Source organism: Mastomys coucha, unplaced genomic scaffold, assembly GCF_008632895.1.
Source record: "Mastomys coucha isolate ucsf_1 unplaced genomic scaffold, UCSF_Mcou_1 pScaffold16, whole genome shotgun sequence".
Taxonomy (NCBI): domain Eukaryota; kingdom Metazoa; phylum Chordata; class Mammalia; order Rodentia; family Muridae; genus Mastomys; species Mastomys coucha.
The window spans coordinates 16,749,572-16,761,951 of NW_022196898.1; the positions used below are offsets into that span (position 1 = coordinate 16,749,572).

Genomic DNA, 12,380 nt, shown 5'->3' on the forward strand with positions numbered 1-12,380 from the left:
CTTACATGCTTTGTTTATGTGATGAAAAGGCGTGACCCTTTAATTCCCTGACACACATTAAACTGATTTCACAAACTTTCTGTACTGGTGTTTAACATAGTCAAGTGCTTGAGGTTATGTAAAATAAACAGTCTTGAGATCTTATTGCAAATGTTTGCAATTTATGATGTAAACTGATTTGTGAAAAAAAAAAAAAAAAAAAAAAAAAAAACAGGATCCCATGTTCTTGAAGCCAAAAAGGCATTTTTTAGAAATCAAAATAGTTCCGAAATTTGAGCATTACATTATAGTAAAGTATTACCATCTGAGGAGCTAAAAAAGTTACAATCCTGGAGTGGGGGTCAAAATAGATGTGTATCAGTTTAATTCTGAGTTTTTGTTTTTTGTTTTTGTTTTTTAAAGGAAAAAAAAAAAACCTGGGATTCTTGGACCAAGGAGTTCTTAACAGTCACCTTGCCTTGAGTAAGCCCCTTTGCCTCAGCTCCTCCCCACTCCCATCCCCAGTGGATTTCTAACTAAGGAGAGGTTTGCATTCCAGGAAAGATTAAGGTTTGGGGAGTCAATTACTGTATTTTGGCCAAGACGTCCTCAAACCCCTTCTGGGGGTGGTTCCGAAAACGCGGGGTTTGGATTTGGCTCACTCAGTTGTCTGCCCAACAGTTTGGACAGCAAAGATCTGGGAAAATGACCCAGAGAGCCTGGATCAAAGGCTCGGACCCTAGACAGTTAGGGTGATCCATCCGCCTGTATCCTCCTGCGCCTCAAGGGAGAGGAAGTGGTGGCTTGGTATCTCTGACCTGACCAGGAACCTTTGGCCTTTCTCTCTAGACCTAGCTTTCCCCCTCCCTTTCTGGACTCAGAATTCATGGTAGGCCGACAATTTGGGCATGGATGGTGCCCAGCTCCCAGCCACCGCCTTTGACCTGGGACTTAGCCCAGGATACCTTGAAGAGCCGTAGTGGGCAGTGGGTCCCACGCCGTTCCCCTGTCCCACGTTCTCCTCGTGTGACCTCCATGTTCCCTTGAGAGGGTCTTGAGAGTAACGGAACCTGCCTTGACCTGAGATTAAGGTTGTCACATGGACCCCGAGAATTCGTAGCCAGGCCCGGGGGACGCACCGGGACCTCTCCGGGGCGACCGGGACCTCTCGGGGCTGCCGGGGCTAGGAGGACTACTCTACAGCTAACCGTGAACCAAACAAGAAAGCCACAGAGCTGGGCTGAAAGGACAAGATAGGCTCCTACTTCCCAGCTTCTGGTAGCCAAGGGACAGACCAACTTCTTGCCCCACCTCCAGTCTGCAGATCAGCTTCAAAGGAGAGCTGAGTCCCGGAGGAAAGCAGAGCGCGCTGCAGACTCCGCAGGGGGTCACTATTTTATCTGCCAACTTGCGAAACCAGGGGTGGCTAAGACGGCTGGGCCCTCCGCAGGGGGCTCCTCTCCTTGAGTCTGGGCAGGTGCTAGAAAGGACGTTCCTGGACTCAGGCCTGTTTGGGACTGGGTCTCAAGGTCTTCATCCTGTACGCGCGCGCGCACACACACACACCTCCACCCCATGCCCCTCCCGCTTTAACTCAAATTTAGCAAGCAGGAGCCCATCCTCAAGCTCCTGGAGAGTTTGGAGGAGAGCGATTGACGCCAAATAGGACTGAAAGGGGGGGGGGGGGTTGCTTTGTTTGCCAACGCATCTCCTGCCCTGAGTCTACTTCCAAACCAGCAGCTCCAGGAAGTTACGCGATCGGCGATCGATTGTTGATAATACCACATATAACAAACCCAGAGGCAGTTGCATGACCACTATTTTCTTTCTCCCACAATGGCCCAAACAAACTTTAAGGATGAAAGTATAGCAAAGTGAAGGAGAAACGTCTTGGGCAAGGGATTCTAGTCTTTGTTTTTTCCTACTCTACCTTTTTTGTTGGCTTAGCATAATCTGGGCTCCATGGTAGGTATTTAAATGTGAGGTGGAAGGAGATGTGCTCAGTGCTAGGAATCCACAGGGCCATCCTTTTCAGGGTTCCTTTGCTACTTTCATTTAAGAGCAGTGTAGCGCTGGGGGAGGGGGAGAAAGAAAGGGGGGATATGAGAGAGAGAGAGTATGAGAGAGTGAGAATATGAGAGAGAATATGAGAGAGAATGTATGAATATTTAACCAAAAAGGAAGAAGGAAAAAGTATCCCGGATATTTTAATAGTAATAAGAACAAAGATGACGCGCACCCCATCAAATGAAACAATACTATTTTCATTCAATTGATCGCAAAGTGTCTTGGGTTAATAACTTGGCACTTATTTAAAAGGTTTAACAGAAGTGGAGCGGAAACATTTTGTACTGACAACACGTCATAACAGCATCTTCTTTTGTTTAAAATAACTTAATACACTAGAAAAAATATGGCAAATATAAATAATTTTGTTTTCATGGAGAACAAATAGTTACAAAGCTCAAACGCATACCAAAGTTCAGTAAGAAGAGCTTTTCCTCTTTCATGTAAATTAAAGGGGGGTCCTAAAGAGGCTTGCTAGAGAATTGGGGCTACAGGTTGCTTAGCCCAAGGTATCCCTGTTTAAATAGCTACATGGATTGAAACAAAAACAAAGAGTACTTGAATAGATACACCTTTGTGAGATAAAATGCAAATGTTGAAAGTCAACCATTAGTTCACACATTATAGCCAAAATAAACTTTGTTCGTGTTTATCAACATATTATATACACAAACCTAGTGTCTGTACCTAGCTGGGTGTTGTTTAAGGTGAGTTTGACAGGATAGAGAGGGGGGTGGGAATAAAGCATTGTCCTCAAATAGGACTTAAACTAGCAAGAGGGAATTCACAAAAAAGGGAGTGAACAGATAAGCGCCTGTCACGATGCCTGGCTTCTTGACTTCATTTGCTCTTCTCTTTTCTTTGCCCATATTTCCTAACGGCCTCCATCTTCTTGGAAGACTCAGAGTGTATTTTACTCCCTTATGACATTTTTTTTTCCTTTGCCCCTTGGGATCAAAGGCCAGACAAATTATATATGGATTCACATCAATTTCCAGACGCTTTTCATACTGAGAATGAAAGTGTAGTGAGTGCACGTGAGAGTGGGAGGGGAAGAGACACCATCAATGGAATACAAGTAACATGCAAACCAGAATTTACTGTCAGCAGTCTGGACAGCTCTGCCGTTAAGAATTTCTCAGAGGAATCATTGTCTGTGGTATCACTTTTTTTTTTTTTTTTTTTTTTTTTTTTTTTTTTTTTTTTTTTTTTTTTTTTTTTTTTTTTTTTTTTTGTACGAACGTCCTTTTTTTCCCTCCTCGTTTTCACACTGTCTTCCCTCTTCTTGCTCTTCCATACATGGTGTTTTAAAACTCAAAGCATCAGATTCAACGTAAAAGGAGGCCCGCCTCTCTTATCAAATGTCTCCTATTAAAGTGAACTTCGCAGAAAAAGGTCAGCTTCAAACCCTGTGAACTTCCCAGCTGCGCTTTTTTTTTCCATCTTAATTCTTTAAATAAGTATACCTCTTCCTTCTGTTTTGTTTTCTTGGACCATTTAAAAAAAAAAAAACATACATTTAGTTGGTAAATCCCTCCCCCCCTTTCTCTCAAGATTCATCCAGGTTATTTTTCCGTATTTTTATGTACAAAATAATTTTAAGAATTGTTTTTTTGCTTCGCCGTTCTCGCTCTAATTCCAGCCAAATAGCAATAAGAAACAAGCTCCCCTTCTCGTTTTCTTTCTAGTGTGTTCTCTACTCTTTTTGTTTTTGCTCATTTGTTGTTAGCAAGATTTTATTCCTATGAACGAACGAGTCCATCGCCGCAGCTGTGGCGCTATCCACTTCTCACCGTTGCCACACTCCTTTGTCCAGTCTCTATCCAGACTTCCCCAAAACCCGCTCCTACAAAGCCGAATTTTAGTCCCAAGGGCGGGTGGGTGGGCTGGAGCCCCTGGGCTGGTGGCCCTCGTGGGATCCCGGGTCCAGCGCAGAGTCCCGCCCTGGGGATCCAGGGTGCAGAAAGAAAAGGCGGCAGTCAGCGGGGAAGGGACAGGCCTAGGCGGTCCGAAGCGGGTGCGGGAGAAGCAGCCGGTCGCGGAGGGCGTGCGGGGTCGCGCCGCTTAGGAGGCTCCACCGACCGTGGCGCTGGCGCCGGCGTCACAGACCCAGGGCGGCCGCGTGCTTTTTAGCTTTCAGTCTGAGATCCGCGATGCTGGAGTTCTTGCTGGTGGTCTTGGCGGCGGCGGCGGCAGCCACCACCGAGGCGGCGGAGGCCGAGTCCGCGGCCAGCGTGGCCAGCGGCAGTCCGAAAGGCGGTGCCGGGAACATCATGTAAGGCGCGTGCGCGGCCAGGTGCGGATGCAGGTGGTGGTGCGCGTGCGCCACGGCGCTGTCCAGCTGCAGCTGCGCCTGAACCTGAAAGGACAAGGGCGTCACGTTGCAATGACTATCCTAGGGTGACAACAGAATAGAAACAGAACATTAAAGGCGTCCAGCTTGGCTATGGGGAGAATTGGGGTGCGCGCAACATTTTGCAAAGTATCTGTTTGGAGAAGGACTTTATAGGCTTTTTTTTTTGGTAAATCTGGGACACCACATTAGAACTCTACTGTCCCATCTCTACCCTCAGGTCATGATGAACATGTTTCCTTGAGTTCCTAGTCCCTGTCTGCAAGAATGAGGTGGCCCCTTTGGGAATTGCATGGGTGAATGGGTGACCTTGATAGAGCCCCCATGGATCACCCACCTCAACATCTTGGAGATGTTGGGGTTAAGAACTGTTATCCTCTCCTGTCTTTGTCACACACTCCTGGACACACTACTAAAACAAAAATATGTAACTTTTTCTTGTCAGTTAGGGAAGCTATTGAATCTGCAAGGTCTTAACTTTTCCTGCCGTAGGAATCACCTGAGGATCATATTTAAATACAGACTCTGAGTCAGCAGGTCTAGTTTGTGACTCAGTCTAGGTTTCTAACAACCTTCTAGGTGCTGCTGATTTTGCAAGCCTGGAGATGTCTACCTTCTTAGGTGAGGCCAGTTTCCTAGTAAGTTCTGGCTCTCTTTCTTTCTCCAACTGTCCCTGTTTCAAATTCCTTTCCAACAAGATCCAAGAGTCTTGCAGTGAGGGTGACCTGGGCTCCCTCTAACTCTAATTCTCAATAGATGAGAGTCACCTGGAGTCTCCTCAGTCCAGGACACTGGTGCCTGAGAGCTTGTCTATGACGTTATAGCCTCAGTGAGCAGGGATGCCTGCTGGAGATGGGGAAGGTCAGACAGTTGCTAGGGAAGGAAAGGATTTTGCCCTCCAGCCTAGAGAATGAGGAGCTCAGAACACTGGGATTCCCCAGGATTACATCATTGCTGTAGGCTTTCTTTTTAAAAAGTTATTCTAAAGAATTTTTTTTCTCTCTCTCAGAAATGGATTTCTGAGGTAGGGCAGCCAGCCTTGGGAAGACCAAGTCTTCCCTCTTTATCAGAGATTAAACCTTTTTCTTCTTTTCTTTTTTCTTTTTTTAGGACAGCTTTTAAAAAATAAGCCTGAATTGGGAATAGTTGCATTTACTTTTCTTTTGCCAGAGTCATTCAGTGTGACTAAGGGATTAAAAAAAATCTAGAAAGAATATTTAGAGGATTGCTTTTAAAACACCTTTGGACCAGCCTCTGTATTTGATTTGATAAAATCGCAATCAAAGGCTGTTTCTTCCTATCCCCAGGTGCAATCTTAGATGCATTTTTTAAAGGACAGGTTGCTCCCTTCAGGCTTTTTTGAGGGTTCCTATAAAGGTAGAAAGGACTAAGTATTCAAGGCCTTGACACTGTATAGGTTCTTAAAGGGGAGTGGGGCCACTATATAATCTTGAAATTGGTTCTTCAATTGAGGCCAGAAACAGGGTCTGTGCAGCAGTCTAAACAAACATCCAGACCTTTTTACACTAAAAAAAAGCTTGAAGCTAGGTTGTACTTGCCTGCTGAAATGGCATCCTTAAAGCACCTACGTTGACATAGGGTGCAACTCTACAAGCTTCAAACTGGCTAGCAGCCCCTATAAGGACACCTATAAAAGCAAACAAAGAAACAGCAAAAGGGAGATGAAACACGAAATTTGAGGCAAACATTTCTAAAATAATTTTCTAAGGTTCCAAGTGGTAGCAACTTAGTTCTGGACTGTCATTTTTCTAAGTTACTACAATAATTAAAATAAGTTGTAGTTTGCTTCTAAGTAATAGAACTTTCATTAATTGCCCAGAAATTTTTCTTAAGTCAAATCCCATCGTCATCCTTAGGATGTTCTTTGTCTTAGTTATTGCTATACTCCAAACCCACTTCTACTTAATGATAAAATGAATTATGAGACATACCTTTATGAAGTTGATTTTCCTGTTTTCTACACTTAGCTCTTCGATTTTGAAACCAAACCTAAAAATTGAGGAAAAAAAACATAAACTGTGACACTTCAAAATATCTTAAATTATAGCAGTACAATGGGGAAAAAGCAGTGTTTAGGAAATTAAAAGCAAATATTAAATTACACAGACCAGCCTTACTTTTCAAAATGAAACAATGTAAATCAAGAAATAGAAAATAAAATAGAAACAAAATAGAAAGATTTCCTAGACTCTCTGTAAGATAAATTGTTCCTTGATAAATTACTACTAGTTCCGGTTTCATCTTTCCACATTACAGAGTCCCAGGGGTCCAAAACACTCCCTGGTACCTGACACCAATGTGATAATGGGCTTAAATGTTTACCCAGTTAAGACCCAAGAAGAATGGACTCAGTAATAGCCTGTAATATTAATTAGCTTCATCTTGAAGAAAAACCAAACAGTAAAGCAAAGAATGACTCTTATTTTGGTGGGGGAGGGACATGGGGGTGGTAATTAGTGTCATAAAAGCCTTACTACAAAGAAGTTTAGACTGTCTCTGTCCCTCTGTGCAGCAGAGTGTAACACAGTGACAGAATAATTGTGTCATTATTATGATAATCTAATTTGCTCCTATAGAAAAAGCCACTGCTTGGGACAGTAGGAAAGATTCCAGAAAATAGCTGCTATAACTTAAATGAAAGTATAAGGGGGGGGGGAAGAGCAGTAATAAACTTCATTTAAGAAAAAAAGAGTGCACCACAAAAAGGAGAGGTATCAAGTAATCCCTGGACACTGGATAAGATCTTCTTAAATAACTTGCCAACTTTTCAAGTCAGTGTGACGGATTTTTTTTAAAATTCAAATAAGCCTCCAATAATACAATTTCAACAATACAGCATATTGATTGATTCGCAAATTAATGTTTTTAAAAAACATGAAAGGAAAATATTGTTTTAGAGCCCTTTTTGGTAAGTTTTTGAAATCAAGTGCCACAGTCAATGTAAGTCTTCAAAAATCCTCCTGATATTGAGTATAATAGAAGGGTGGATTTCATGCCAGGGTGGCATCCTTTGTGTGACTCACATGGCCCGAGGCTTCTTGACTCTTTTTCCCCCCTTAGAAGAGTTGGAATGGAGATACTATTACTCAGGGCTGCAATAATTATCACGGTTTTAAGGGGTTGCGGAGTCTCTAGAGAGCTCAACACAGGCTGCAAAGCAGAATGGGCTTAAAAAAGGAAGGCTCTAGGATTGACGTCGTGATGACCAAGGCGGCCTATTATTATTTTTTCTCTGTTCACGTTACTGCCCTGTTTTTTCCCCCTGATCCTATTACAAGATGCGGGGAAGCCCCATAAGAATTGCGCATAGTTCCTTACAGATGGTGGTCTCTCCGCCCAGAGACCCAGGGAGTATCTGTTACAGCGATACTTTGTAACAGCTGCAGATGTTCTAGCCTAAAACTGCTCCATGTGTTCAAACAAATAATGACCATCATTTTCTCCCAATTTTATTATTTGAGCGGAAATACAATCTGAAACGTTTAAATTTGTTCCCCATAAAGCTTGAAGGATATGTATGCGTGTTTAAATCCCTCCTTTAGATTATCTTCAACCTCACTTTTTTGGTTTTACATCCACCTAAACAACCAATAATGAAAAAAGCTGCAGTTTTGACTTCGAGTGATATTCTGAAGGCCAGGCTTTGGAAACATCAATAATAAGACGTGTATGCTGTTTTAAAATGGAGTTTTCATGGGTTCAGGTTCTTTGCTTTGGTTAAGTGAAAGAACAAAGGGTGGGCAAACACATTCAGTGCCCCCTGTTTCTCGCTCAGTTAGAGACCGATCCGCTAGCAGTACACTGTAAATTTTTGCACTTAACAGATGCTAATTTTCTTTATAGTCTGTACATCTATAAACCTAATTGGTATATCCGTTTGGCAGACCTAGACCTTCAACGAAACCCAACTCCAGAGAGCAAAATACTCGTTGTAACTTTTAAGGCTTCAGAGATAAAACGTTTTCTGTGGCATTTTTTTTTTTTAAGGCTTATAAAAGTAGGCCCATTAGGATTAAACCACATTAAAGACAGCGAGGGGCCTGGGGGGGGGGTGTGTGGTTAATAGAAACTCTGGGAGCAAGCCCAGAGCAGCTTTCTTTTTCAGCGAACATATGTTGACTTAGGGGTGAAAGGGGCTACGGGATCAAAATCCATTTTAGAAAATACGATCTTTAGCAAAGATGTCCCTTCCTTTCTCATCTCACACCAGACACCTGCAGCTGCCTGCAAACATTAGGTGTAGCACTCTGGTTCTCAGGACCTAGCCTCTGCCTCCTCGCAATGGGGGTACCTGTACTCGGGCCTCAGATAGCCCCAGTCGCTGGCTCAGTTCCTCGCGCATGAAAGCGTCTGGATAGTGGGTCTCATCGAAAAGCCTCTCCAGCTCGTTGAGTTGTTCCAGGGTAAAATTGGTCCGACTTCGCCTCTGCTTGATTTTGGTCTGGCCTTCGTCCTCCATCCCTTTTGCATCCTCTTTGCGATCCTTCAGTTCAGGGGACACTGAAGAGGGCACCACGGAAGGACCGACCGCACGTGCGTCGGAGCACGCACCACCAGCACACACACACACACACACACACACACACACACACACACACACACACACGGACAAGAAAAAAAAAAGCAAGACAATCCCATTACCAGATTTTTCCAGAAGGCTAGAGACTCCTAACCCCTGGGGGCGGGGGATCCCTATGAAGACCCGGAGAGAGGATGAGGTCTCTAAGACCCGCAAAGTCTCGTCTATATGGCTGCCTGGGGGCAAGGTGGGCACGCGGCTACCCAACTCAACTGGGGTCTTAGCTTACCCTCTCACTACCTGTTCCCTTCCCTTCTTCCGTTAACACCAAATGCATTCCTGACCCTATGGCACTCACTGACCCACGCACTCACGGAAATCAAAAGCGCTGCGCGGGCCTCTCACAGAGCCCGGTCTCGGTTAAAGGGCGCGGCAAGGCCACGCGATGGCCTCGCACGCCAGCTATCCCCAGAGGGCTGTTCCGCTGTCCCGCCAGCCTCTGCTGCCTCTGGCCCTTTGCCTCCCGCAAACTTGAGGGTCTAATTTAGGAACAACTGGGCCCACTGAAGGGTCGCAGCTAGAAAACAAGATTCTGGTACATCGCTGCGCCAAAAGCCACGTCCCCGGGCACCCAAGGGCTCCGACCAGACCCCTACGGATGGTTCCTTCAGCAATTAGGCATTCCCTGTGCTCCCTGCCAGACCCGGGTCGAATTGGCACAGGCAACCACGCCATGTTGGCGGCCTGGATGACTGGCCGCCCACGCTGGGCCAGAAGGGTAGAGGCGGCAAATCAGACAGACTCTGGTGGTCAGCAAAACCCACCGCTGCATCTGTCCTCTCCTTCTCCCTCCCCGGTGGAAACCAAGGCTCGACCCTAAAGGCTTAAACCCACTGAGATCAACAGGTTCAAGCAGAACATTCCTCGGTTTCTATTGGCTGTTCAAAACCTTTTCATGCATCCAGCCGCTCGGATGTTTAATAAAATATGCATTTTCCCCCCTCACATCCGTTGCTATTTTGCTGTCCTTTCCTTCCATGTAAAAGATAGGAGCTCTGACAGTGTGAGCAAATAGAGCCACATGAGGGGGTGATATACATGTATGTCAAAGGGCAAAGTCAGGCCCATATCAATACAAGGTCCACCCAATCTTCATCCTCTGCATGATTTAAGAGATGGACGTCCACTGTCAAAGCTAAGTTTAGATAGTAGAGGCTGTTTTCAATTCCTCCCAACCCAGGATCCGGATCAACACGGAGGGAAAAAAAATTAGTCAAAAGAGCCAAGCTACAAAGAAATTAACACTTGCCCAGAGCCTGGAAATCAACAACCTCAGCAACTGGCTCACCCAGGCTCGCCAGGGCTATCTAACCCGAGTCCCTGAGCTCTGAACATTGAAGGGTTACTCTCTGGGCCCCTTTATCCTTTTACCCTATCACGTTCTAAATTAAGGGGGACCACTGCCGGGATCTGGGTGAAGGCGAAGCGCCACATCTCAGCCTGACATTCTATACAGTAACCTTATTTGTGACCAGTATTTCTGCTTCTCAGAGTTCATTTTGTGGATGTTTGTCCTTCCTCCGGGAAGGAAGCAGATAAGGTCACGGCAAACATTAGGGGTCAATTTAATAGGAAAACATTACTACGATGTTCTCACTAACATCGTAATAAAATTTAAACACGAACATATATTCTTCAGATGGGAAGGTGGATCGGCTTTGTCTGTTCTCACCCATAGAGTAGATTCCCCTCAAAGTTTAGGGGGGCTTCAAAGGGAAACAAGTCCAAATTTCAAGTTGATTAATAGACTTAATATAATGTCTCTTTCGCCCCCAACTTTCCACTTAATGGCCTAAACAGGAACAGACCGTGTTATAAACAAGTTAATTGCTTGCTTAAATTTGTGATTCTACGCATGCCACATATTTTCTTAATTGGAAAAATATGGCAGCACACCAGTTACTGCAGTACCGAGTGCCAAATTAATTTTTAACTTGGGGTTGATGGACGCTTCACCGGTTAGATAAAGCTGCTTTCTAACACTGCTGGCTCCAAAAGACACCCTCACGAACTCTCTCTCTCTCTCTCTCTCTCTCTCTCTCTCTCTCTCTCTCTCTCTCTCTCTCTGCTAAAGTACTGCACGGTTCTAGGCAGTAAAGAAATTGTGTATATAACGTCGTCGTCGTCGCTCCCCCCCGCCCCCCACACACACTCGTCAATGCCTCTACCGAGAGGGAATCACCTTGGCCCTCACCCTTGTCTGGTCTTCTACCTTAACAGTTCAATGAGAATGTGAAGTTTGGTCCCCAAGATCCGGAGATTTAGGGGCTTTGCTGAGTTACAGTGCTTCTGATGGCAGATCTAAAGAAGGGGCAACAGCGTGTGGCTCTTCTCTTTCTCCTCCCCACCTCCCCTTCTCTCCTTTAGGCCTAGGAAAGGGGTTCTGGCAAACTCGGGACTACACGTTAGTAACAACTGGCCTCCTAGTGAGCCGCTGCCGCACCCCTTCTCGCCGCGGGCCACACAAACTTCGTCGTCCTGCAGCGCGGGCCCCCATCCTCCCGCTCGCGAAAAACGCGTTTCGGTGCAACCGGAGCGACCGAGAAGGGTGCGCGCAACCCCACGCCCTTCCCCACGCGAGGACCCCACCTACGACTGAGCAGTCTGGCCTCCTACCCCTCCACTATCCCTGGATCTCCCAAAGCTGGGGGTTCAGGGCCCTCTGCGATGCCGCCCTCCTCCCGCTCGGGTCCCGGGTCCTCTCCCGCCCCGAGGATAGGGGAAGGCGGGAAGGGGAACCGCGGCCGGGGGCAGGCCGTTACCCTCCGTCAGCCGCGGGCTGCCGGGCTCCCTGCTCCGCTCCGCGGCTCCCATGTCCAGCTCCCGGACGGGAGAGCGCCCTCCTCCAGCTCCTCCGCCTGCTCCTCCTCCTCCAGCACCTCCTCCGCCTCCTCCGCCTCCGCCTCCGCCTCCTCCCGCGCCGCCGCCTCCGCCGGCCGCCCGGACTGCCGGGCTGCTGCGGTCGTCGCGGCCCGGCTCGACGCAGCCGGGCTCTTTGGCCCCGCGCAGCGGCCCGCTCTCCAGCACCTCCCGGTACGTGATGGCCTCCTTCTTCTCCTTCACTTTCTGGTCAAAAGACTTGGAGACGAACGCCGTAAGTTCTTCCATCGCGGCCGCTGCCGCCGCCGGTCAGCTTCGCGCTCAAGCTCTCCCTGCCGAGCCCCGCTCTTTTTTTCCTCCTTCTTTTTTTACTGCTCCAGCCCCCCCAATAATAACACATCAATGGGGCAGGGGGAATGGGGGAGGAGAGGGAGGAGGAGGAAGAAGAAAAAGAGGAGAAGAAAGAAGAGGAGAAGTAGAAGGAGAAAAAGAAGTAAGAGGAGGAGGACGAAGAGGAGGAGGACGAGGAGGAGGAGGAGGAGGAGGAGGAGGAGGAGGAGG

The 12,380-nt window shown here is 46.7% G+C and overlaps 1 protein-coding gene across 2 annotated transcripts; it reads right to left on the reverse strand.

Annotated features, from left to right (window-relative positions):
• Window positions 1-2,161: 2,161 nt before the first annotated feature.
• Shox2 (short stature homeobox 2) lies at window positions 2,162-12,325 on the reverse strand. 2 transcript variants are annotated; one of them, XM_031374046.1, is made up of 5 exons: window positions 11,762-12,325; window positions 8,712-8,920; window positions 6,352-6,409; window positions 5,959-6,047; window positions 2,162-4,405 (listed from the first exon to the last, which is right to left on the reverse strand). In XM_031374046.1, the coding sequence occupies exons 1-5, from the start codon at window positions 12,105-12,107 to the stop codon at window positions 4,148-4,150; spliced, it is 960 nt and encodes a 319-aa protein (XP_031229906.1). In that variant the 5' UTR covers window positions 12,108-12,325; the 3' UTR covers window positions 2,162-4,147. The 2 variants fall into 2 exon arrangements, with proteins under 2 accessions (XP_031229906.1, XP_031229905.1); XM_031374045.1 differs by having other exon boundaries at window positions 2,162-4,441.
• Between the last annotated feature and the right edge of the window lie 55 nt (window positions 12,326-12,380).

Excerpts from the sequence above, each read along its gene's own strand:
- Shox2 (XM_031374045.1), bottom strand. The coding sequence starts at position 12,107 with ATGGAAGAACTTACGGCGTTCGTCTCCAAGTCTTTTGACCAGAAAGTG. Across the intron at positions 8,921-11,761 it reads CAGCCCGCGGCTGACGGAGG|TGTCCCCTGAACTGAAGGAT; the intron begins GTAACGGCCTGC and ends TGCCCTCTTCAG. Across the intron at positions 6,048-6,351 it reads GGAAAATCAACTTCATAAAG|GTGTCCTTATAGGGGCTGCT; the intron begins GTATGTCTCATA and ends TTGCTTTTATAG.